General features: G+C 27.0%; 3 protein-coding genes across 4 annotated transcripts; all 3 read left to right on the forward strand.

Moving 5' to 3' along the window:
- Positions 1-4,783: 4,783 nt before the first annotated feature.
- On the forward strand, positions 4,784-9,985 carry LOC113550114. Its single transcript, XM_026951771.1, has 5 exons — positions 4,784-4,938; positions 7,080-7,492; positions 7,992-8,144; positions 8,611-8,779; positions 9,685-9,985. Exons 1-5 carry the CDS (start codon positions 4,784-4,786, stop codon positions 9,983-9,985), a joined length of 1,191 nt encoding a protein of 396 aa, XP_026807572.1.
- A 1,409-nt stretch (positions 9,986-11,394) lies between these two features.
- Positions 11,395-14,542, forward strand: LOC113550719 (glutathione S-transferase-like). The gene is made up of 4 exons (XM_026952740.2): positions 11,395-11,766; positions 11,902-12,069; positions 13,757-13,899; positions 14,218-14,542. The coding sequence occupies exons 1-4, from the start codon at positions 11,634-11,636 to the stop codon at positions 14,383-14,385; spliced, it is 612 nt and encodes a 203-aa protein (XP_026808541.1). The 5' UTR covers positions 11,395-11,633; the 3' UTR covers positions 14,386-14,542.
- Positions 14,543-22,150: 7,608 nt separating this feature from the next.
- On the forward strand, positions 22,151-25,616 carry LOC113549840 (centrosome-associated zinc finger protein CP190). Of its 2 annotated transcripts, XM_026951315.1 has the most exons (3): positions 22,151-22,421; positions 22,819-22,924; positions 23,702-25,616. In XM_026951315.1, exon 3 carries the CDS (start codon positions 23,719-23,721, stop codon positions 25,528-25,530), a length of 1,812 nt encoding a protein of 603 aa, XP_026807116.1. In that variant the 5' UTR covers positions 22,151-22,421; positions 22,819-22,924; positions 23,702-23,718; the 3' UTR covers positions 25,531-25,616. The 2 variants fall into 2 exon arrangements, with proteins under 2 accessions (XP_026807116.1, XP_026807117.1); XM_026951316.1 differs by lacking the exon at positions 22,151-22,421 and having other exon boundaries at positions 22,482-22,924.
- Positions 25,617-26,860: the final 1,244 nt, after the last annotated feature.

Genomic DNA, 26,860 nt, shown 5'->3' on the forward strand with positions numbered 1-26,860 from the left:
GATTTTAAAATCAAAATTATTACACAAAATTGTATGAAAAAAAAAAATACCTTCATGAAAATTTAAAATTTCCAATAATATTATTCAAATAAAAATGAACATATTCATATAATACATATCTATAATAGATAAAAGGTTATTATTAAAATAAAATATAGTTTCATAAATAAATTGAAAATTACGATTAAATTTTATTTTTTATAATTAAACGATATTTATTTGACAAAATTATGTGTAAAAAAATAATAAAATAAAATAATTTACAAGAAAATGCTTTGAAATAATATTACCTTATAGTCATATTAAAAACTAATTTTTGTTTGACAAAATTTACTGTTTTTAATTTAATGTAAGTTTAATTTCGTTTATAGTTTGTAATTTGAAAATATAGATAAACCAGAGTTGCTTCTTGTTTAATATAATATTAATTAAATTGTTAATTGTCAAGTCCAGTTGTTATAATTGTAAATTTTAAAGAAAATTGTATTAGCTGCAGAAAAGGGAAGGGTTTATTTTGGCCGAAAAATTCGTCCCAATTCGACCGATAGCGACTGCAGGAGAGCCTAAAATTGTACAATAAAATGTCAAACTCAAACGTTAATATTTGTTCTTTTATAGGTATTAAAAACTATAAAAAATCATTAATAATATTCTTAAATACGTGATTACTCATTATTATACATATAATAATAAAATTTGTTTGAAATTTCTACTGAAAACTCAAGTTGTATATGCAATTATTTACTGTGAGTTTTTTTTTTATTTATATGTGTTATTTTCGACTTGCCATTATTTTAAATTGTATTTATAGTTTATTTAGTATTTACATACAATTATCATTAAATCTTGATTTTGGCCAAAATTTTGAAATTGGACTTTCATTCGATTATGATAGTGTATATTTATAATGTTTTATATCTAAAGATGTTTTTGTTGGTTGGAGCCCAAAGTTAACCAGGGTAAATTATCTCCTGCAAGACCTAATTTTAGAAGATCTATTGCCGGCTGCACTTGCATCAGAGTGTTTTTTCTCTTTAATGCCTCGAACTTCTTGAGTTACAAACACCTGACTGTATAATGTATCATCATGTTAGATAATCCTTTGTAAACTTTATTATAAAAAATAATACAGCAATTGATTATTTTATCACTGCACCGTTATCAGCTGTGTCCTGTGTGTAGGGTATATATTAAGCCACTCTAAAAATGTTGTAATATATAAATTACTATATATAGTATAATCCATGTTAGTTATTATACGAGCTTGCGGGTTAAGGACCCCGGTGCTTCGAATACATCAAAACTGCCACGTGTCGGTTGAAATAATATTGTTGTTTTCGTATTTCTTATAATATTATTATTTAATATTATACAAACAATTTAAATACATGACATAATCATAGTTTATATACACTTTTCACTTGATTTATGTTAACATTTTAAAAGTCGAATTACTAATTTCCATTGGGCGTTTAAAATATTCAAGTATAATCTGTTTAAATAAAAAAAAATGTCCAAACTAACTAATAATCAACTTACAGTCAAAACACTCAAAACTATGATGGGCATAAAGAATTGCATACGGTTTGAAATTCCATAATACCTTATAGTACCATAATGCAGTGGCGCACTCATTTTTTAAACATTTTAATTTTAAAAATGGACTCGTACATATTTTCATTTATTCATTTATTGTATTTTTTTTTCTCAGATTTTTTTTCAAAATATGCTGAAAATGTTCTTAAAACAAATTAGATCGTATCTTCTACCATAAACTTCCCTCCAGAGTGAAGATTTTAAAATTTTTTCATTGTAAAATCAATATATTGATCACCCGCAACTACAAATCTAAAATAGTGAAATCGATGTTATTGACTTTTGTAAGCTATACTATAAGCTTTTGTTGATTTGTATTTGTCTAACCTGCATGACAACATTATTGATTTTAAATTTGTTGAGTCAATAAGAGAATAATAATATTGGAACAACATTTATAGGCTATCAGTAGAAAGGTATCTACATATTATTTTTAGTGGCGATGAACACGATTACGAAACAATAATTATATATTATTCACGTTTTACTATATTAAACTATATGGAGATTAATATAGTGATTACTGTCTACTGATGAGTATATTTTGATGAACTACAAAAAATAACTATAACTATATTGAAAGATTATATTTATAGGGAGGGTGGTTGGTAAGTATGTAAGAAAATTAAGGATAAAAATACTCGAAATCGTATGTCGGTGATTGATTTTAGAATTATTATTTTTTTTTTTTTTTTTTTATATTCCGACTTCTTGATTTGTGTATCAATTTCATGAAAAGATTTAGTTACGGAATATTACAATATTTAGCTATCAATATGCACTTAAATAACTCTTTTATATTACGTGGGTAATAATATTTTTCTAAAGAACACAATAAAAATTTGTAAATAGTAAATAAATTATCATTTTATGTCTTTGATTATTGATTATAAAAGTGTAAGACACTATAACCAAATTGGTACTAATGCTGTTAGGTAGATATTTAACGCAGGTATTAAAATAAAATACATAGAACATATATAGGTACGTCATAATTTTTTTATACTATTATTTTATTGTACTGTAAATTAACAAAACGCCTTCGTAATAAATTTAAATCTGAAGAGAATAGACTTATTATGACGTATTTATAGTATATAATAAAATGTATTTATTATGTATCTGACGAGCGAAAGATAATATTATACGAGTAAATAACTATAGTAAGCACTTACCATATACGTTTGAAAAATTATGATAACGTTCGCATGCATTTATAATGGATGGCAGCGAATCAATGATAATATTAATTCAAATATCTGTGTAAGGGATAATCAGTTAAATAGTATTCCTGGGATAGTATTACTCATCTTCCCCTAGTTTTTGAGAGGCATTTATTTTATCTTATCTCAAGACGTCGGTACGAAATAATGCAGTCGAATATCGCAACTTTTCTGGCGGGCCGTGACTGGTAGTGGGCAGCTGGCAGTTCATATAAATAATACTTAAAGCATTTCTGCATAATGGCTGTAGAAAATAATATATATGAAAACTATTATTGTTATTTAAATGTATAAAAATATAAGCGATTTATTAGACAATAAGAACTATGTACATTTTTTTTAAATTTAATATTATATTCTGTTTTTGTTAGGTACAAAATATGAGTTATTTTGATCAATATTTACTTCTTTAAGGGCATTCTGCTCTATACAATTTTAAAAATCACAAATTTTATTTAGAATGAAACTAATTTGAAAACCGGTCAAATAGTTTTTCTGGATCAATTTTTTTCAAAGTCTACGTGACAAATTATTTATGTATACTATATACTAATTGTCTAAGCTACGACATTTTGAAAAATTTATTTAATCAAATTGTATGTGGTATTTTGTAACAGTACTTTAGTATTTACATAATATATAAATTATTCAACTCTGAATTAGATGGTTGTTTTATTGTTATATAGGGCTTTGAAGAATTCTAACAAATAGGCTCAATGCTATAAGAAATAAGAATACAAAATTGTAATTATTAAAGTCAAGTCTCAAACGGTTTATATTTAATTTAGAAAACGATTCAATATAAATACGAAAAAAAATTAGATGTACTTAATAAGTAGTAAGTATATCTACTACAGTCGTTCTCAATATTTAATTACTAATAATGTCTAATAAATGCTATCTGTCAAAACAGTTCGTTGCTGAGAGATTCACATTGATAATTTAACATAGTATTATTGTTATAATTACATAATATTATACAATAATAATATAATTATAAATTTTATTATTAATAGATCATATTATATTGATATATACGCTTATTATATATCAAATAACTAAAAAAATACAACTATTAACATTTTTCAAATATAAAAATCGTGCAAACGATAATTTTTATTGACAATATATAACAAATAACTAATAATTATATTTTATTGTTTAGGTTTTCAATGATGCATATCTTCTAATTTTATTCAGTTAAATTTGTTCAACATGATTATTGAATGAAAACTAAGATTATAAATTATAATATACAAATTACATTATTCTATGGCCTATAACGTTATTTTTTTCCCTGTTTAACCAAACATGTTCTTTATACTAGTATAATGATCTATGTGTTTATCTGACAGCAGTGGAAGCTCTGTGTGAACAATACTACTCGTCTGCTGTCATCTGACCTGGCCTCTGGCCGATGACTTATTTTACAAAATAACTGGTAAAGTAGTAACTTTGAGTTTATTCGTAGTATATCATAATTATTATCTATGTGCCTACCTAATTTTTATTTTTTTCTCGTTCAAAAGTAACAAAATATATGAACATTTTTATTTAGTTCCTTGAATTGTAATCCACAGTAATTTGAAAATCGATTAATATTATTTATTATTTCATTATTGCTTATTGAAATTTGAAAGTGATTGCAAAAATCTAATTTTATTTAAAAGACGTCAGGTAAAATTATTATGTAATATTTTACAATAAATTGAATATTATTAATTTTAAACATCTTAAATAAAAGAATAAGAATAATAATTTTAAATAAGTTTTTAGTTTTCAATAATACAATTTTAATTTCTACGTCTTTGATATTGATACTTTTATACCTATTGTTATTTTTTGGAAAGATTAAAAAAAAAATTGATTCAACATTTCATCCGAGTTATTAATGTCTTTTTATATCAAACATTATTTATTTAATCGAATTAAACTGTTTATTCTTTTTTTCTAGTGGAATAATAATGTCATTAATAACTAAAACTACAGTAAATGTTTGGGAAATGGAAAAAGGATTTGATATTATTTTATTTATTGACAAAAACGATGTCCACAATAGTGAATATTGGAAGAACGAATGTTTTCGTCGCATAAATGCTAAATATCTATTTCAAAAGTTGTAAATATTTTTAATATTAGTTTCATTATTATTGTGTATATTGTAATCAAATTGGTAAATTACATTTGTATAAGTGATTAATAATATATTATGTTTAAAGAAACATAAATTAAAATACAAATAGTAGGTATCTGGCGATTGGCATTTAATAACTTATAACTTAAGACACTTAAGTATTTTGCTTAATTTACATTACAAAAATCCTTTTATTCATCCATGTTCAATTAATTAAATTATTGTCAAATAGTCTACCTAATAAGTAAATGATACTTTGTCTCTTTATCGATTTACAACTGTTTCTGATCTTATTTTAACATTTTACTTTCGTAATAATCGTATACCTTTATAGCTGTAATCTTAAAAATCATATATATTGTTGTGTTTAGAATCTATAGCCATTAGAAAATGGTGATTTTAATATGAAAGTTCATAAAAATATTAAATATTTAACTTCAATTATAATAGAAAAAAATTGTAAGACAAAACAAATGGCGATAATATTTTGAAAAGATGAAACAAACATATTTTTATTTGTAGACGACACAGATGAAAAAATAATATTATTTTATAATATAATGCTATTATAGTAAAAACAATATAATTTTCTTCATATTTATACTTCTGTTGCGTGTGCTAATTGAAATCAATAATCTAACTATTTCACAAATATTGTTTTACTAAGAAAATTCATAGATTATTAATGATTTAATACTTTAATATAATTTTAATTAATGTAATATTAATTTTGTGTTGAGTACCTAATGAGTAAAATTCTAGATAAAAAAAATTATGTTATTATCTATATAATTATTTTTAATTTTTTCGATTAGTTAATTTAAAAGTACATTTTATATGTAATTCTCAGATAGAATGTTATTTAATTATTTTATACTTTATTAAATTAAACTTTTATACATATTTATAGCTGAAAGCGGCTATGTACTATAAATGTATAAACGACTGATAATTCTGGTATAATAATAATAAAATAATTATCCCGCTATAGTATATAGGTACGCTACTACAGCATTTCCCAAAGTGTGTTCCGCGGGACAATCTTAAAGGTTTCGCCAGATGTATGTGATAATTATTGAGAAAATTATTATAAATTATGGTTGGATTATTTATACTATTAAAAATTATTATTTTATATTATTTAAAAAAGTGGGGTTCCACGAAACAAACTATTTCTCAAGGGTTCCGTGGTCGTAAAAGTTTGAGAGCCGCTGCGCTACTATTATACTAGTACGATTTATCTCTAATAAAAACAATCTTTGTCCATGTTTTGCAGATCACACACGTTAACGAATATATTGAAAATACCTACACTGGTTATACTTATCAGTAGGACTCGGAAATTATAGTCAATTTTTAGCTTTTTAATAACAAAAAAATAAGCTCAAAAATAGCAAAACAAATTGGGAAATTTAATAAATAAAATAAAATTATCAAAAAAAATTTTTTTTTATAAACCAAATTTGAAAATTTCACGGTTTTAAATATGGTAGTAGATATTTAGGAATTAAAGGTATTTAGTCTTACTCTAAATATAACGAATCTGTAATTGTGTAATTGCAGTATATAGTGTGTCTAATATTATTATAAAAACAACTTAATTATTAGGAATTAATGGAATAAATTGTATGATGTTACCGGCGATAACAATTAACATCCAATAACATAACTACTATTTGAAAATCAAAATACATGTTTTCATTCACATATTTTTGTACTTAATTAAAGTTGTATTGTTTATTTCTTTTGTTACACAAAAATATGCCTATAATTAACACCCAAAACTAAAATAATTATGCAAAATAGCACAAAAATTAGCAAAATAAAGTTTTCTTATACATTAGAAAAGTGTGAAATAAATGTATCTTACTTTTGATGATTCATGATGATATACCAAAAAAAAAAGTATTTGCTAGAACTTTCGAATCCTACTTATTATCATTTATTAAGTATGTATTTGTTTTCATAGATACAAAACAAAAATGATTCTTTTTTATCTTGTTATATGATTTGGACTCAACACTGTCAATTTTTTCATAATTTACACCTAGTTGTCTGTCGTTAGTCTAAAATTAATATTAATTTTAATACACCCATTTCATTTTTTGTATTAAACCCTCGTGCAGGTTCAGGACAAACATTATAAACGTGACCGGAAAATCGTGCGCACTCGTGTATTCTGTGTACGGTGAGTCAATATGCTGTCTGTTGCTAAACGGGTCGAAAAACGAAAACAGCAACGCAAAACACACCTATGACAAGAACAGGAAGAAAAAAAGCAGCATGGCGTCCGACGTCGAAAACGAACTGCGGACAATCAGGGAACGGTTGGCAGGCTACCGGTACTTGACGGCACAGGGCTGGGCGCGGCCAGTCGCGTACGATTTTGAGTTAATTTTCCGGACGGTTTTCCGCGGGGACAGCGGCGAGTTGTGGCTGTACGGCCAGCGGAGGCCGTTGCCGTCTCCCCGCGAACGCGTTAGCAGCGTCATTGGATTCAGCTGCAATCGCAATGAGACACACTGCATCAAGGATAAGAGTAATTATTGTTGTCCTGCGACTCATTATTATCTCATATATTCAATATCACTTAACTGTATAGGACAGTTTCTTAAACGAGGTTTCATCAGTTTTCGTCCTGAAAACAATACGCGTTTTATATTATTCAAATTTAGATTTTTAGAATTTTCTTATTACTTTGATTTTTCACATTGCTTTACTTTGTCCTGTGACGGTACATAAATATTTTTTTGAATTTCATTTTTTTACACCTATCGCTTGCAAACGATTTTTTCCAATACATTTTATGTGTAGAAATCCATAAAATCCAAACGAATATAATACCTGCTATCGTGTACAGCGATAAAATACTACCAGACCTTTTTCTAAACCAAAATAAAAGACTATACTTATATAAATTTAAATATTTAAAAAGTATCGATATTATTAAAGTTTTGCGAATTTGTTTATATTATTTTTATTATTTCTACGAGTTACGAATATTGACGTCCTGTTTTATTATTATATATCTTATATAGTTCTCGAGAAAAATAATGCCAAAAACCGCAAATCGTCAAATAAAATAATATTACCGACACCAAGGCCGTTTATACGAAAATTGAAACCTGTGGTACCCACGATAACAGCTCCCATCGAACTGCTGCAATCTGACGACGATTGTGAGAAACCGAGTGAGCATACTATTTACAGTTTTATTTTTTTACAGAGTATATATACATTATTTAGTTGATAAAGAATACAATAAACACAAAGAATCATTAAAAAGATCAAAATTAGTGAAATTATCACAAAGCATAAACATAATATGCCCGGTACATTAAATAAATATATCTATATATTATACAATTTTACACCACTTTTACAAATAAGTATTGTATTTATTATTCTAGAACATTTTGATTTCATTAAAATTATCAAATCATAACTTATTCACATACCTATAGTGTTTTATATTCTTACAATATAATACGATTTTATCTCATAATATAATTTATTAAATATAATTATAGAATATATTATATTATTATATTTATATATACTTAACACTGTAAAGTTATTTGAATACCTATTGATTATAGTTATAAAATTATATTTTTTTTTTGATTATTTGAATATCATATAACTATTCTGTTATAGCTATGCAACAACCAAACGTACTAGTGATTAAAATAATTCCACAAAATATTTGGGAATTAGATTCAGATATTGATATTATTTTATTCATCGATACGGAAGCCATGTACATGGACGATTGGAAAGATGAAGTGGTGGAACGTGTCAACGACCATTATCCTTTCAAAAACAGGTATTATTATAAAATATATTAATTTTGGATGATTCAACCAAGATACTCCATTACTACAGCAAAAGACTTAGTGTTTTTGAATAAAGCATTATGATGGGTTATAAAATATTAAGTAATTAACTACGCAATTGATTGTATATTATTATTTACATCGTTGATTACTATACAACGACATATTGACATTTTATACTTTTATAATATTACTCAATACCGAGAGTTTTTAAGAAGTTCAATATAAGTAATTTTCTAAGTACGTGCGTAATTGTCTTGTAATTATATGCGTAATAATTTATTATGAATCATTAGCATAAAAGTATTATATTATATAATAGTAATTGTAATGGAAAAGGAATAGCGGAGCTTATGGCCCTATGCACGCATGCTAATAAAACTTTACCCAAATATAAAAGTAGTAATTATCAATTTTGATTTTTTTTTGTCAAAAAGGAATCGGTGTTTTGCAAATGGTTGTATTAACCTAATATATATATTTATATATTTTTAAAAACATTTTTTTAGTTCAATATTACATAAATATAATTTGTTAATATTTAAAAATTATTAAAATCTAAAATTTAAAAATCTAATTTTGAATAGCTTAAGAGTTTGATTTCAAAGTTTTCAAGTTTTGACTTCATGAAAAATTTAAGTATGTTTTTAGAAGTTTTATCTGATTAGTGATTACTATAATAGTTGGTACGATTGTCTATTTTGATAAAAAAAAAAACACAGCCAGAATAGAATCCCCTAATAGTATTCCTTTAAATACTTATATATGCATGCTTGGAAATTATTTTTTAGATAGATATCTACTAATCTACTATATTTATTGTATATTATTATTTTTGTCTAATTATGGTCTAGAAATTTTCGAAATTAATACATTTTAATATCTATAAAATCAGGTTATTGAAAGACATACAGATAATGCCCGTTGGTGCGGGCACCGTACATGTATATCGACAAAATGGCGTTTCGATATTCTGCATATTCTTCAGCAACAACACGATTATCCTCAGCGACTGGATGGAAATTGCTCTGATCAGCATCAAAAGAATGTTAACGGGTTACGTACAATTGGCCATCCAACAGGACTTATCGCTCTCAGAGTTTCAACTGAATATCTACAGTAATCTTTATTTTTTTTTCCAATCGGTGTTCACGTACGACACGGTTGTGCTATGGTTATGTGGTAGTAGTGTGTAGTCCCCAAGGAGATGGGGGAGGGGGAATCAATTAATATTTTTTACGATTTTCAAACGTCTTTTACTGCATTTTTAGATTTCAATATTTGTATAACCTTTTTATTTATTTTTTATGTAACAAATGCAATTGTTTTTATGTTTACACCTGATATTAAGTGTGTTTTAAGTTTGTCCATTTAAATATTGACAAGCCTATTAAATTGTATTATAATAATATGTACCATAACATAATGTACCTTATTGAAGATTGTTTAACCATTGGGATATATTCAAATGTAAAATCATACCGTACAAAATTAAAATTAAATTTAACACCTTTTTTATATTACTTTGTAAAAAAAAAATGTTGAATTATAAAAATAAAAAATATACAATTTGTTGAAAATATTATGTAAGATAGAACTAATTTAAGCAATCTAAGGGAAATAGCCAATGTACTATTATATTAAAATAAGTTATAGACTTGTAGCAGTCTTTTGAATAAATAGTCGGTTCCTTCTACTAACCAACTGCCTTGTTCACGACGGTGGAAAATGAAAACGTATACTTATAATTCTTATATTGATATTTTGCGTTGGTACCTAGTTCAATAATTAACTGATTTAGAATCCATTGTGGGTAAGTTTGATGTTTTTATCTTATTATTTTTATATTATCTACCAAATGATTTTTAGGTTCTTACGTATATTATTGAATAATACATTCAGTATAGAATATAGATACTAAAACGAATTAAACGTAGTGTGCACTGTGCAACACCTTAAATGTAAATTAGTACACCTTTACAACTGGCGAATATGTATCACCTATTTCTATTATTTGGTCCGGATACTCAACAATAAAACAGAACAATTAATTATGTTAGACGTTAGACGTTATAGTTGGTTAATTGTGGTAACAATATTAATAATGATAGTTGAAGTAGGTAACTATATAATATTAATGGTTATAAGTTTCAACTTATAAAAAAATTAATATAAATAAAATGAAAATAACGATAGTAAATAAATAACAGTAATTCCAAACTGACATTTAAGACCACTACAAACAGCAATAATAAAAATGAATAACAAATAAAATAATATGTCAAGAGTGGCAAATAAATACTTTTGTATAGTTTTGTTGCTTATATAGGTAGTTGTTGTTGCTTCGGTTTTTTTTTTTTAATTAAAAAAATGTGTACAATTTATATTATGTTATTAATTAACCATCTTGGTAACTACTCATAATTATTATTATTATTATTATTTACTATCACAATATTCACTATCACGATAAAAGTCGAATTCCCCGTGTTCCGTGCTTCGCTCCCACCACTGCTGGCGCGAAATATTTACGGTTCGTCTATGTTTCAATACTAATATTATATATAGACCCATACCTGTTATGCCAGCAATCTCGCGAAGCATATACCTATATAACTATATAAGTTGCCACTTGTGTGCACACAGTACGACAGAAGTACCTACTTTCTATTTTTTCGTTCTTACCGCTAAACGTAATCGTATAATGTTATTGTAACACACGTTGCACGTTATTATAACACATACGCTGCTAGAACTCGATAAAAATCATTTATTTATTTTAAATATATTTAAAAAAAGTATTTAATATTTGTACGATATTATACTTCCGAACGTCGCATCATCATGACGACATATAAATTGACGTATTTCAACCTGACAGCTCGGGCCGAACAGATCCGATTCCTCTTGTCGTACCTAAACGTCGATTTTGAAGACGTTCGATTCGATTTCGAACAATGGCCAACGATCAAACCTAGTAAGTAAAGAGTGTATTTATAAATATATATTTCCTATACAATTCTATATAGCCATCATAATAAATAGACAATATTGTAAAATAATTTAATTCGATTTTCGAAATGTACAACGGCATTTTTTTTTCTCTTTTAAGCCATGCCGTTCGGTAAAGTGCCGGTATTGGAAATCGATGGAAAAGTAGTTAACCAATCCGTAGCCATTTGTCGATATTTGGCGAAAAAAGCCGGGTTGGCTGGTGGTGATGAATGGGAATCGTTATTAATTGACGTTGCAGTCGATAACATTTACGAAATAAGACAAGGTTAGTGCTGTAATAATTATTTTAGTCGATCATATTTTTAGGTCAAAACAATTTTATCATATTATTATCTCACTAACTATAAACTATCGGTATCACTGTATCATAAAATATTTAATAAATGTAAATATGTAATTAACGTTAATCAGTGGTGTAATTAAGAATTTTTTTTAGGGGGGGATAGACATTTCTTACACACAATATACTTAGATTTTCAAGTACAGTGGTGAGTGGTATCTGAGAATTCTATTTTATCAAAAATCCTTCTACTACTATATAGGTACCACAAAATGTCAAAATGTATTAATAAATGTTGCTTTAAAATTCTATACAATTTAGTACCTATACAACATTATAATAAATTCTTCAAAATGTTAACATTGAATATATTAAAATTAAATAATAATTATTAAAATATTAAATTTATTTTATTTGTAATATAATTTAATGTACATAGCTCTTTCTTTGTACTGTTTACAAAAGAATTTCTAATATAGAAATATAATTAATAAACTAATAAATTGAAAATCCATTTCCTACATTACCTAGAAAAGAGAATAAGGAATTCAAATATGTTTTCAAAACTAATATCGGACTCTTGGTACTGGGTGAATTTTTCTTTTTTTTGGATCTTCATGTAAAAACTTTGTCTTATCGCAAAATTTAGTAACGTGTGACTGCGCGTATGTACGTTACTGATTTCCAAGAACCTTAGCCGTAGTTTATCATTAATTACATAAAGCGTTTGAGGAACTCATGCATACTAATGATCAGTTACAACACACACGGTCACACATAACTCACAATAGATATCGAATATTGCCTAAATACAACCCCTTAAAAATAGTTCTATTTAATATATTTTGTTGTGATATCAGCACGACAAAACACATAATCCCACAAATTAATAAATAAATATACATATTATATAGGCTCTGAGCCCTGGGGAGGGGATCTATCCCCATCACCCCCCCCCCTTAATTACACCCCTGACGTTAATTAAGTAATAACTTTTGTTTTTAACAATATTTAATTTATAATTGTATGTAATATGCATATTAAATATATATTGTAAAATCTATAATATTATATATATTATATTTTATATGTATAATAATAATAACAATGATTATAATTCATAATATCTAAATTTAAAAAAAACGTAAAAAATAAATGTTAGGATTTATCTACCTATTCTACCTAGATACCTAGTTTAAGTTAATTATATAGATAAGTCTTACATCAGTTCTTACTGCGTTACATCTAATTTATTTATTATTATTAAAAAAAATTAACTTATTAAGTTAAAAGTTAATTTGAAAAAAATGTAACGAGTTAATTAACTTAACTAAAATTAACTTAATTTTAACTTTTAACTCGTTAATCTCGTTGTCCAGCCTTGGAAAATTAGTCTTTCATCGTAAATGTTGCATATTGATTCTTTGAACTTAACTATAGTTCATTGGTGATGCAATAGGACTGATGTGAGTAGTATTTAGCGTGTTTCCTATTCTTACTCTGGCGATTATTAATTCTTCTCTTCTTTTATCATTATGAAATATTTTCATTTTTTTTAATGAATAGTTATATATTTTTCAACTTGTACTATTGTAAGTAGTACTTAATTAAATTTTTCTGAATTATTATTTTATCAAATTAATTTAAGTATGAATAATATAATTTTTTTAAGAAATCATGAAGTATTATCACGAACCAAACGAGGAAATCAAATCAAAATTACATGAGTCTATTGTAAATGATTCAATTCCATTCTATTTTGACAGATTTGAAAAGATTGTTTCTGAAAACGGCGGTTACTTTGTAAATGGAAAAGTGTGTATATATTATGTATATTAATATCATATCAAATATATTTTATATTTTAACTATCCCTGCAAGTTCCTAACTATTATAATCTATTATTCAGTGTTGAATTTTATAATTATTGATATCTCAAATAAAACAAATCATTCTATCATATTATTAACCGTTGAATGAGAATATGAGATATTTTAATATTTATAAATATTATATATATTATTGTATATTTTGTAACTAATAGATAAATAAATTATCGTAACTATGTCCTATTGAAATAATAATTTATGTATAACCATTAATTTATATCTATTACATTTTTATGCTTCACAGTTGTCTTGGCCCGACTTATACTTTGTGTCTATTTTGGATCACATAAAATCCGTAACTGGTGTCGATTTGGTTGATGGCCGTCCACATCTTACAGCTCTTAAACACAAAGTTTTGGCTATTCCTCAAATAAAATCATGGATCGCTACACGACCAAAAAGTTTATTATAAAATATTTATTCATATTATTTTTTGTAAATCAAAATACCTATTATGGATAATAGCAGATATTAACTATGATTAAATTTATTATGACTGCCTTAATTTAATGGCTACATAATTTATACGATAATTGTCAGCTGTCATATATATATATATATATATATATGTGTGTGTGTATATACTATATAATTATTCACTTTATGTAATTAAAAATAAATACACTATATCTAGCTATTATCCAGTATTTAATTATAATAAACCATTAAATTATTTTGTTCGTTTTTCTTCTGTATTAATTTAAATGTTTTATTTTATATCAATATTCAATAATGGCTAATAAAAATCTTACAAACTTTTTATCTAAGGATTCTATTTTGGATATGATCATACAATTACTGTAAAAATATTGAACATCAAATAAAACCTTATATAAATAAACTGATCATGGAAAATGATGATTAGTGACCACAATACAACAATGTTATTTCAAAACAAGTCATAAAAAACATTTTTATGATGGATAAAAATTGTTTATAATTTATGTTATGATAATAGTAAGTATATTAATATATACTATCATATTTTTCAATTTATCATAGTAAATACGAGTAGTACCGTAGTAAATACATTTTTAATATTTCCCAAACTCTGAGGCGTTTAGGTGAGACGTATAATTAATATTTAGTTTTTATTAAATGTTTCTATGTTTGTTTCAAAACCACACTTATTTCAAAACCAGTCATGAGCTGCATGCATAAAAACCTACGAAATTGTTGGCTTTAAAAACTGCTAATACGAACTGCCATATGACGAAATTAGCAACAATACCAATTATATCAAAACTATAAGTCTATATAACTCTTGTAATAATCTTTTCACAGAGCAATAATCATACACAATGTGTATATTTTATAAACTCTCCACGGTTAGGTAATATAGATCAAACGTATTGTAGAATCTTTGAGTATAAAATCTTAATCTCATTTTTTTTTGTCCTCGAAAAATTTCATAAATTAATAATTTCAGTAGATTTTGAAACTACATGTCTGTTATTCCTTAAAAACGAACAAATCGTTGAACATACTGTCATTTTTAAATTTAAAATCACTTTATTCAAGATTAAAATGGTACAAGAGAGAATTGTCAGATAGATATTATACATTAGTATTTATCTACTATAGTAATAAAACCGATAACTATGCGCGATATTTTTTGTATTGAACTATTTAAAAATGAATTGTTGTTATTTGCAATCCCTATTGAAGCACAAAAGCATGCTATATGAACGCGTGCGAAATCGCCGAAATCGAACGGAAATCGACTATACATGTATATTGTGTTTACATATATGTAAATAGTATGTTTTAAAATATACTGCGAATGTGTATCATTATTATAATCTATACTTTATAGTATTAAAACTTGGCTGCGTATCAACATATTCATCAAATGGTTATTTTTTAGTGACAAATAATACGTTACATTACGACAGTGAGCAGTTATGATATTTTGTTTGTGAATTACACTTATATATATTTTCTGATAATATAATAATTATATAATAATACATAAACATGTTTACAAGAGTGTATAGGTATGATTAGTATGTTTAGTATTAAAATATATTACATGGATATTGGATAACGTGTATAATAATAATATAATGATATTCATACATATTTCCATTTTATACTACACACGAATGATAATATAATATAATAATAATAATAATATAATTGTAGTATGTTGTAATGATGCACTATTACATTTTTTTTTGAAATCTGTAAAAAGTTGCCTTTTTCAAGACAAGCTGTCAGGTCAGCCGTGGTCAGCTGAATTCGCTGCCGGTCGCCCCGAATGTAATGTAATTAATACATATTATAGCGTATTATTATGTCTTTGTTTTCCCGATGATACGCGTAATTTGTAATAAACGGTATATTGTGTTAAACTATTAATGTATAGAACTAGCTAGGTTTTATCTCGAATATGAATAATTCATAATGTGTTTTATAGTTTTGATATTATAATGAATTATTAACAATTATAACCACTGTTACATACTCTATGAATCATGTATATATATATATATAATTGAATACTATAACACCTATACTCTATAGCCTATAACACACATTTCATACGGTGTGACGACACATTTAATGAATCAATTAATTATAGAAATATATAGCATAAGCATGCGCTAAGGCCAAGGCAGAGAGTATAGCGAATATGTACTGTTTTAATCAAAACATTTAAGTATTATTGTCACACGTATCTTCTCAGAAAAGTATTAAATTATATTATGCGACCACAAAATCGGAAATCCGCTTATACAGTTAAGTCGCCGCCACATCTTAACGATAAGATAGTATAAAATATAAGATAAGATCATTATACTTTATTCATCACATTATTATCATTCATGCGTTGACGAGTCAGGACATAACATCATACATATTTTAACACACTATAATAATTAATAGTCAATTATTAATTATTATTTGGTTTTTAGTATGTTACAAAATATACTTCTGAATTACCCAATAATTGTGTTAAGTATAATGTTGACAAAAATCATAGGAATGTTCACATTTTATAATTTCATTCAAAGCGAATACTTTTTAATCTTTTGAAAAATTTTTTCCCGCACAATATAATTTATAGTTATCATTTACGATACTTTTTTTTATGTATAGCGATATACGTATTGGCTTAGATAAGAAAATATTTTAAAATATAGGAACAATACATTAGCTGATCCCGTAGGCTGTAATGTAGGAATGTCATACGTCCTGTATTATACGGGAACGTCCCGTAATTCATGACAGTGTCCCGGTGTCCCCGTATAACAGATCCAATATCGTTAAAATGTCCCGTATTATGAAATTCTCGTCCCGTGTATGTCCCGTAAAAATAGAATACATTATTGTTTAATATTTGTATATTATATGATATTCAAAATGTGTTTTCAAATGTCAAGACAAAAATATTTTTAACCACTGATTGACTATAACAGAGATAACATATTAACATAAATGCATATGCCTTGTACTAAGGTCTATGCATAAATGTGTCCGGTCTATGCGTTCCTATTACTTACCGTAGAGTAAACAATTCGGAATCTGGTTCATAAGAATACCCAAAGTCAAGATTGTGAACTACTCCAATACTGCATACTCTTAACTATAACTCAATAATTTAAATATATTAAAATATTAAAAAATATAAAAATATATTTAAAACAACTTTTAAATAAAATATTAAAATAAAAAATATTTGTGATCATTTTAATCTTTAAATTATCTGCATAAATCTATACGATTCTATGTGTATTATTAATAATGTTATAAAAATAAAACTTGCATATTTATTTAAATTAATAATAAGAATTAATTGTTTGAATAATGAATATTATTAATTGTTGAAAATTATTTGTATTTAACTAGTTATTTTTTCTTACATCGTGAAATGTTAGGTGCCATATTTTTATATGGTTTTTTAAAAAGCATTTTTTAACAAAATAAACTGTATAAAACTTATCAGGCTATAACATACTGGGATGGTAAATACCCAACGGCCGACGTTTCAATCCCCTCCAACCCTAATTTAATTATTTATAGTTTTGTCCCGTATTTTTTATTTTGAAATCTGGCATCCCTACTGTAATGATGTTGCCCGTGAAAAATTAAATGTCCATGATGGATATACCTCATTTTAAATTTCGTTAAATTTTTAAGCTAGGTACACATATTTTAAACATATTCATTTGGCAAAAATCTTACAAAATATAAATGACAGGTCTAAAATTAGGTACCTACGTCAAATTTTAATAACTATTTTATTTACTGATATTTATTTTTCGTGAGCAGACAAATCAATGTACAAGCCCTTATTTGAAATTTAAAATGTAAAAAATTTGGTAAGAGTTGCTCATTCTCAAATATATGATCTATATCTGATTTAATCTGATTATATGTACCAAAATTTTGAGTCATGAATGGAAGTGGAATAGACTTGGATGTCGATTGCTTATATACGGGCACACATTACCTTTTATCAATATATCTATGTACATAGTATATATAAATATATATGCGTGTTGCATATTGAAATACAGCGCCATCTATTAAGTATAATATTATCTATTTTTAATGGTTTTTTAGTGTATGTGCGTAACCAATAAAAATATTTTAATCTCAGAAAAATAACACGATGGCTAAAATGTATACAAAATTCCTTCTGCTTCGTATTTTGATTTCTATTTTAAAATATACCTACGTGGTATTTAATTTCTCAAGTGTAATTTATTTTCAAGCTGAAAATTTCAACCATCTACCTATACAAAATACGCCTATACCTATACGCGTCTTCGTGATTAATTTGATTTGAACCTATTTTTACCTAGATAATTAATACTTTTTTAAATTAGCATGTTATAATATTATTGTGATAAATTTATATTATGTTAGTGGTGCAACATAGTTAGGTATAATATATAGTCGTGTATAGGTAGATACTATTATAATTAATTATTATAATATAATATATAGTTGTACCGGTAAAATATTAAATATTTCAACGAAAATATGCCGATGTAGTGAGTTGCTTATTTATAGTGCTTAGAATTAGAATGTTAATAAATTGACAATCTACCCACCTAAAGGCTATAGCATAAGTATAAATGTGTATCAAACTATAAATTAATTATCACCATATCCATTAAAAAAAAAAAAACATGGTTATAACTTAAAATACAAAAAAAAATTTCCTTATAATGAAATAATAATTGTAATACATCTATATTGTAAGTATACTTACTAGGTTTAAGTATTATGCATATGATATCACATAAAGGACAATGTAATATTATAGTCTAAGTAATACCTATATTATATTATTATAGATTGTTATTCAATCTCATAAAATCAAAATACATGTGCAATTATATGGCATAGGTTATGTATTAAATAGTAGTATACCTAGAATGTTTATCTATATAGAAAATAATTGTTTTTTGTTGTAGACAATTTAAATCCATATATAATAATAATATGATACTATACTAATATTATTATAAATACGCATTACCTGAATTTGTATAAAAAAAAAAATAGAAAATAGTTCAACTAGTAGTAGGTTTTGAGTATATTTCGTTATTGAGTATATTTTTAGTTGCTGTAATGGAATATAGATATTATGTTATTAGAATTCAATGTTAAATACGATTGTACGAGAAGCTATTTTGAACGACATCAAGCGGAGACAGTGGTTGATACTTATTGTATCTAGGTACTTACCTATAGAAATTAGACTCTAATTACTTCTAAAGATATTTTTTAATTAATTTATGAGGATATTACTACTAAAAAAATGGATGATTGTAATAATTTTTACCAAAAGTATTGAATATAATTTTATAAAATAAATATTACAATATTATATCATATATTATTGTTATTAACTATTATGAGTTAATATCGACTTTCATTAGAACAATGTCAATAATGTCATTGATAATAAATAATGTTCATAGTAGTTATATATGAATATTATGAAAATTGTAATGTGTATAGAAAATAATAATTATATTTTATGTAAAAGTTTTAGGTCAATATGATCCTATATGAATTTATTTTTGAGCTATAAACCAAGAACCTAAAAAGAGAAAAATTATTATCTTTCGTATAAATATCTAATTTCATTATATTATATTGAAATTAAAATGTCTAAAATAAACTCAATTTTGTTTAATGTTTTCAAGATTTTTAAATTTCTATAAGAACGATTTAAGTATATGAAGAACCTATTACCTATTCAAGCGTTTTGATTGAGTATGAATATTTTATTCAATCTAAACTTAGGGTTGGATTGCATCCGTCGTCGGCCAAATACAGACACAAAAAAATAAAAGCATGAAATTAAATTGTACATCTGTTTGATCTTTAATCACATTGCATCCGATAAAATGTCGAACACATATAGCTTAATATTGTATTTATATACCTATGAAATTATATAAACGATTATTATTTACATTATTTTCAACTTATGTTTTCTTTTTATGAGTTTTCTTTTCTTTTATAACAACACTCACAACTTGCTTCAAAATTAAAATATGAAAAAATCTTTTATGATTTCCTAGATAATATTTTTACTTTTAAATTTAATAATAGGTCAATACTCAATTCGTTATGCGTTTGTAAGGCGGAGAGACAGCATCACATGTTTTGTTTTAGCGCGGAGACGACAATTCAAAATTCATAACATCAAACCCGACGATCCACGAAATCAAAATCATCTTTATCACGCATGTATATAGAGAGTGGTAAAAGTTTTAACCTGCTTAAATAGGTACCTTAAAAAAAAACAACAAAAATATTAATTGCTGCCAGTAAACCATATTATAGTGATTATTAGGTACATAATAGCTAATAATGATATAATATAAGACGACATTTATTGTTTAAATGTAAATTTAGTTACATGTTACATCAGAACATGCATCTTTTATAAAAAGTTATATCTATACATGCCAAATTACGAGTTAAATTTTAACTGATAAATCGTTACTATTTGCATGTGTGGTGACTCAAGTGACTAGGTTGGGGGGCTAAGTTTTCACAAAACCTTAACTTTTTTTTTTTTTAACATTATTGGAATGTATACAATCTGTACGTACAATCATAACCGTATGTGCGTAATATAATAAAGTCATGAAAAAAATGTGAATAGAAAAATAATCAGCAGTAACTCAGATAAACTTTATAACAAAAAGAAAAGAACAATTTTTACAACAAAAATTCAAAACGTCTATTTTTAAAGTTAGCAAAAATATCAATAGTGCGATCAATTTAATCTAGAAAATCTAGGTACTTTGTTATACATTTTATAAATTATAAGTAAGATATAATAAAATGCTAATATTTAGAATAAGATCTTAATTTATAATTATTCTTATCGCGATTTTTCTTAGTACTTCCGTAATTCGTACAGAAATATGTGTTACCTACATTGATTTTTTAAACAATAAAATAATATTATACCATACTGTCCATACTATATTCTAAATTATTAACGTTTATTCATAGGTTCTCAGTAATATAGACAGCAGGTACCTACCGTCATCTCTTATCTATACACGTTTGTATGTGTCTATGATAGGTAGTCGATAGTATATGTTTTTCTGTTACAATTTTCAACATTATACACTTTTTCGGAATTGCGGACTTGAGCCGCCGCCCCTGACTTACATAATAATATGTAATTATTCAAGTTAGGATAGTAAAGTACATAGCTTTGATATGTGTTGTACAATGTACTATGTACACTGTACAGTCTGTATCTGTGTCCTGTTTGAGTACTGAGTAGGTAGGTATTGCAATAAAATGGTGGCATAACCGTAGAACGAAAGTATAAATAATGCTATAATGCCATAATGGTTTTGTAAATTTGTTCGATGGTGTTACGTCAAATGGAAATTTATTATTAATATAAATAAACGGTTCACAGTATATTATCAATACGTCATGATGCATTTTTTAGTACGTTTAGTTACATGTTCGTTATATCGACATTCGATGTCCGGCCGGACAATCGCGAGTCGGACTGTTTGGGATTTCAGCGCTCGACGTAGTCGACGACGATAACGAACCTCGGCGGCGGCGGCGGCGGCGGCGCTGCAGCCAAACCGTACGTAAACGATCAGCCGTGTGGCAGCACTGAGGTCGCGAGCGAACGTCCGCTTCGCGTCGTCGTCGTCGCCGCCGCCGCCGTCGTTGTCATCGGCAGGTGGCGCGTCGTAAGCGCGTCCGGAGTGTATCTCAATGGCCGCCCCGATCGTTCGCTCACCGCAATAGCCGCTGCCGCCAAACGATCCGCATTGTCACCGTTTCCCGACGTCGTCACGCAAAACTCTCGGTCGCCGTCCGTTTACCACAGCCCACAAACGCCGATCGGTGACGACGACCATCGACGGGCAAACGATTCGGACACGTCTCGTCGCTCAACGACACACGCACCGGAACGCCCAGCACTATCTCGTGGTAAGCGATCGTTGCGGACTGGCCGGTCGGTTTGCTGCTTGTTTGCTGCAGCCGTCGCATTCTGTTCGACTAATGCAATAATAACGATACCGTAGAAATGTCGTCGACGACGTTAGTTTTTACGCGCGCCGCTCTGTATGCACAGGAATACGCCGTCGGCGGGGCGGCGTGCCGATGACCGCAGTGTCGTCGACGCACCGCAACAACGATAATAATGATATATCTGTCGGCATGCTCTGGCGGCTGGGGTGACGGCCGTCGACGAGACGACGAGCGGAGACGATGGCCGTTTTGTCGTACTGGTCGGACGGACCATCCGTCAGACCGCCGTTTCGGCTCGCCGTCTCGACCACACCAATGACGACTAGCTAGTACTCATCTTTGTCGTGTTTTGTAGATCAACGCTGAACGAGATCCGGTCCAGGAGACGACTCTAGACGGTCAGACGTAAGTGGCTGCCTCCAGACGGGCGTTTTCGACTACGAGCCGTGTTATTGTTGTAGGTGAGTAATTAGTGCCCATCGCTTATAACTTATATAAGTCTGCTCACTGTATAGGCACCTATTATATTGATATGAGATTGTCTTTTGTTTATATATTTTCAAATAGTGCAATATTCGTCTGAGATACGTATGATTTTTGTGGGTGTTAGTATTACATGTTGTGTATCCACATCATATCAAAAAACAAATGTGTCACTGGTAGAAAGTTAAAATGATTGATTCAATTTCCTTATTAATCTTTATAATAGATTTTTAAAAGTTTATAAACTTAACTTTTTTCTTAATATCCTTATCTACTTAATTGTATTTATTAAATTGCAATTTACATCCATATAATACGATGACATGTACATTTGTGTTTGTTTATAGTTTAAATAACAGTTGCCAAAATTTAAATTTATAAATGTTGAATATATATATGATAAGAATAATGTCACAAACAATAATTTTGATTTTATGTAAATATCTAAACAAAACATTAGTATCTATATTTTATTGTTTTGAATTTATACTAGAGTAAAATATAATCTCAAATTATTTATTCATCTAATCAATTGCATCAATATTCTAATTTGAAATCTAATTTTACAATGATTTTGTGTTTGTTTTATCTATTTATATAATAATGCAAATTGTATATCATAAAAAAATGTAATCAAGTTGATTAAAGTATAGGTTGGGTTATATAAATCTAAAAAATTGTGTTAATCTTTAAAAGTATATAGGTACAATTTTTACTTTGAAAATTGATTCTAACATATAATTTTTAATTTTTAGATTGTTCGTTTGCAACCATGTCTGTTCCTAGTCAGTTGAAAATTGACAACTGGGGTAATTTTTTTATGCAGCGCCTCAATAACTTAGCCAAAAAAGATGAATACTGCGATTATACCATTCGTTCAACGTCGAATGAATCTTTTAAAGTCCATAGAGTTGTTTTAAATACGTGTTCAGATTACTTTGTTTCCCATCCGAGTTCTGACAAAACAATGACTATGCCTGCACATCTTGACTTTGATGCAGTAAAGAGTGTTATCATGTTTATGTATACTGGACAACTTCATTTTACTGAAGACAGCCGTATGAGTTTAATTGAAGTAGCTGACATGTTACAGGTGACTGTATTACTTAAGCTTCTAGAGTCACAGAATGGAGCAAACAAATTTACTCCTAAGTATCATTCTCCACAAGCTTCAACATCTAGAACTCATTCAGCAATTGCATTAAATCAATATAGACCTGCAAAGAAACCAACCACTCCAAATAATTTGACCTTTAGATCACCACCAGAACACACACCTGCATCTACTTTTATTAATACAATGAAAGTTAAAGATGTTTTAAGTGAAAATAAACCAATGCGTTTTGAATGCGAAGCCGATGATGTACCTGAGTTTATAGAAAACACTTTTGAATTACCCAAGTATGATAGTGCACCTTTAATTAAACAAGAAAATTGTGATAGTGCAAAAGCAATGCTCAAAAGAGCTTCCAATGGAGAATTGATTGATAAGAGCTTGGACAAAAGTTTTAAAACACAAGTCATTAAATGTGAGACTCAAAATGTATCATCATCACCAGTTGGCAAAAAATTGAAAATTGTTAGTGATACCGACCCAGAGAATACCAATAGCAAAGTTGTGCAAGAAATCTTAAAGAAATACCCACATTTATTGCAAAGTAAAGGTAACATTAAATTAAAAATTATGTCTAGTACTAATCAAAGCCAGTTTGAAAGTATAATTATCAATACTCCTAATTCAGTTGAAAAGATTTTACCTGCTGGAAGTGGTGTTAAAAAACCAATTACCACTCACAAAGTTAAGCCAGATATCATGAACACCAATGGCCCTTGGTCTTGTAATCTTTGTGGAACTGACGCCAATCCATTGAAATTGGATTCTTATTTTATATACAGGAGACATTTGGTAGAAAAACATAATGAGAAAGAGGACACTAGAGTTTGTGAACACTGTGGACACTTTTCTGTGCGCAAAAGCCTACAAATACATCACATGTACACAAAACACAAAATTCAGCCTCCTGCAGATTTCAAGTTTCCTGAATGTGACGATTGTGGATTTGTTGCTACAACTGAAGTTCATCTAAAACGACATAAGAATTTGGAGAAATGTGGTAGTAAACCACAAACTAAAACAGAATATGGAAGTTATACATGCACTGACTGTGACCGAACGTTCCGTTCAAGTCTGATGTTGAAGGGACATTTAAGGAATTTCCATAAAGTCGATAACATTGCCCCATCAACTTCATCGACTAAAGAGTTATTGATTTCTGTTATTGATAATATACCACCTGGTGCCAAAGTTTTAGCGGAAAATAATATTATTAATGAAACCGATAATCTTGTAAAAGGTGATGAAGTCATTTATAGTGAAGAAACTACAGAAGTAGAAACTATTACATTGGAAGACGCTGAACAGGTACTTGAAGAAAATGATGATGATTGTAAATCCACAACTGTACCAGTTGACATCACAGAAGAGTGGGATGATTTTGATGATGTAGATACGAACAAAAACGAAGAATCTGACAAAGAAGAAGACAACAGAGATGCAAAACCTTGTAGAATAGAGTTGGAGTGAGTCAAAAATAAAACTATATTACTAAAATATTAAGAATATTGTTTTATTTTAATAAAATTTAGTATTTGTTTTCATCCAATAACATATTTAAAATGTGTTCATACTTTTCATTTTGCTAAGTAAAAAAACTATTTATCTGAATATTAAATTGGTACTAAAGCTTAAAAAAAATTAAGAAATTATTTATTTACATTTTGTAAATAATTATTATTTACCATTTAAACCTTATAATTATATTAAACATATTAATTTATAAGACACCTGTGTAGTGGATGATAGGTATTAATAGCTTTTTAGACAGTGATTATAATTTTAGCATTTTAATAATCGAGAACAATTATTTCAATACCATATTACATAATATGTATATATCATGTAACACATTATAGTAATACAATTAATAAAGCTTTTAAGAAATGGTATGGCACAGTATTAAATAATTTTTCAATAAATTGTAATTTTAAACGTATCAAAAAATGTGATATTTTTGTATATGTAGTAAGTGCTGCTTACCTATACTATTAAATTAATTTAATTTATGATAAATTTAATTGTAAATCAATTATCAAAATTTAATTATCCATAAAAATTAAAATTTATGACAACTCTAAAAAAAAAAAAATATATATGTATCAATAAATAAACTATTATTATATATTTTAACCTTATAAATTTATTTAATTTGGTATTTTGGAAACACAGTATAAAAAATGTGAAATTAAATAATTTAGTATTAGTTAATTTCTTAATAATCATTTAATTTATTCTATATTTCAAAATAGTTTTTTTTTTCATCTAGTCAAATTATTATTAAATAACTAAGAACTAGGTTTTTGAATAACAATTTAATATTATTAAGTGCTCATGTAATCAAGTATTGTATATGTATTTTGTTTAGTACAAAAATTGTTAATTTTTCATAATAAAAAAAAAATCAGTTAAACTATAAAAGCTAATATTGGTAAATCTGTTCTATAATGCCATGGAGTACAATGTATGAACCAGTTAAATATTTAAGAATTTATATGACATTAGATGGATTCATGTGTAAAGCAAATAAATTGAATGTCAAGTTTTTTGCACCAATCGTGCGTATTTGAAGAAAGTCATATTTATATGGTACATGATACATGCATGGTATAGTGTATATTATAAATTAATACATACCTTCATATTATGCTTATTAGTTCTAACAAATACTAATAAGAACAACACAACAGTATACAAAATCATAATGTAAAGTTATTAATTTATAAGTAATTATTACTATTTTGTTCTGAGTTTTTTTTTTTTTTTAAAAAACAACAAAAATATTTTAGTTTAAAATTCT

The sequence above is a fragment of the Rhopalosiphum maidis genome, chromosome 1 (assembly GCF_003676215.2).
Source record: "Rhopalosiphum maidis isolate BTI-1 chromosome 1, ASM367621v3, whole genome shotgun sequence".
NCBI lineage: Eukaryota > Metazoa > Arthropoda > Insecta > Hemiptera > Aphididae > Rhopalosiphum > Rhopalosiphum maidis.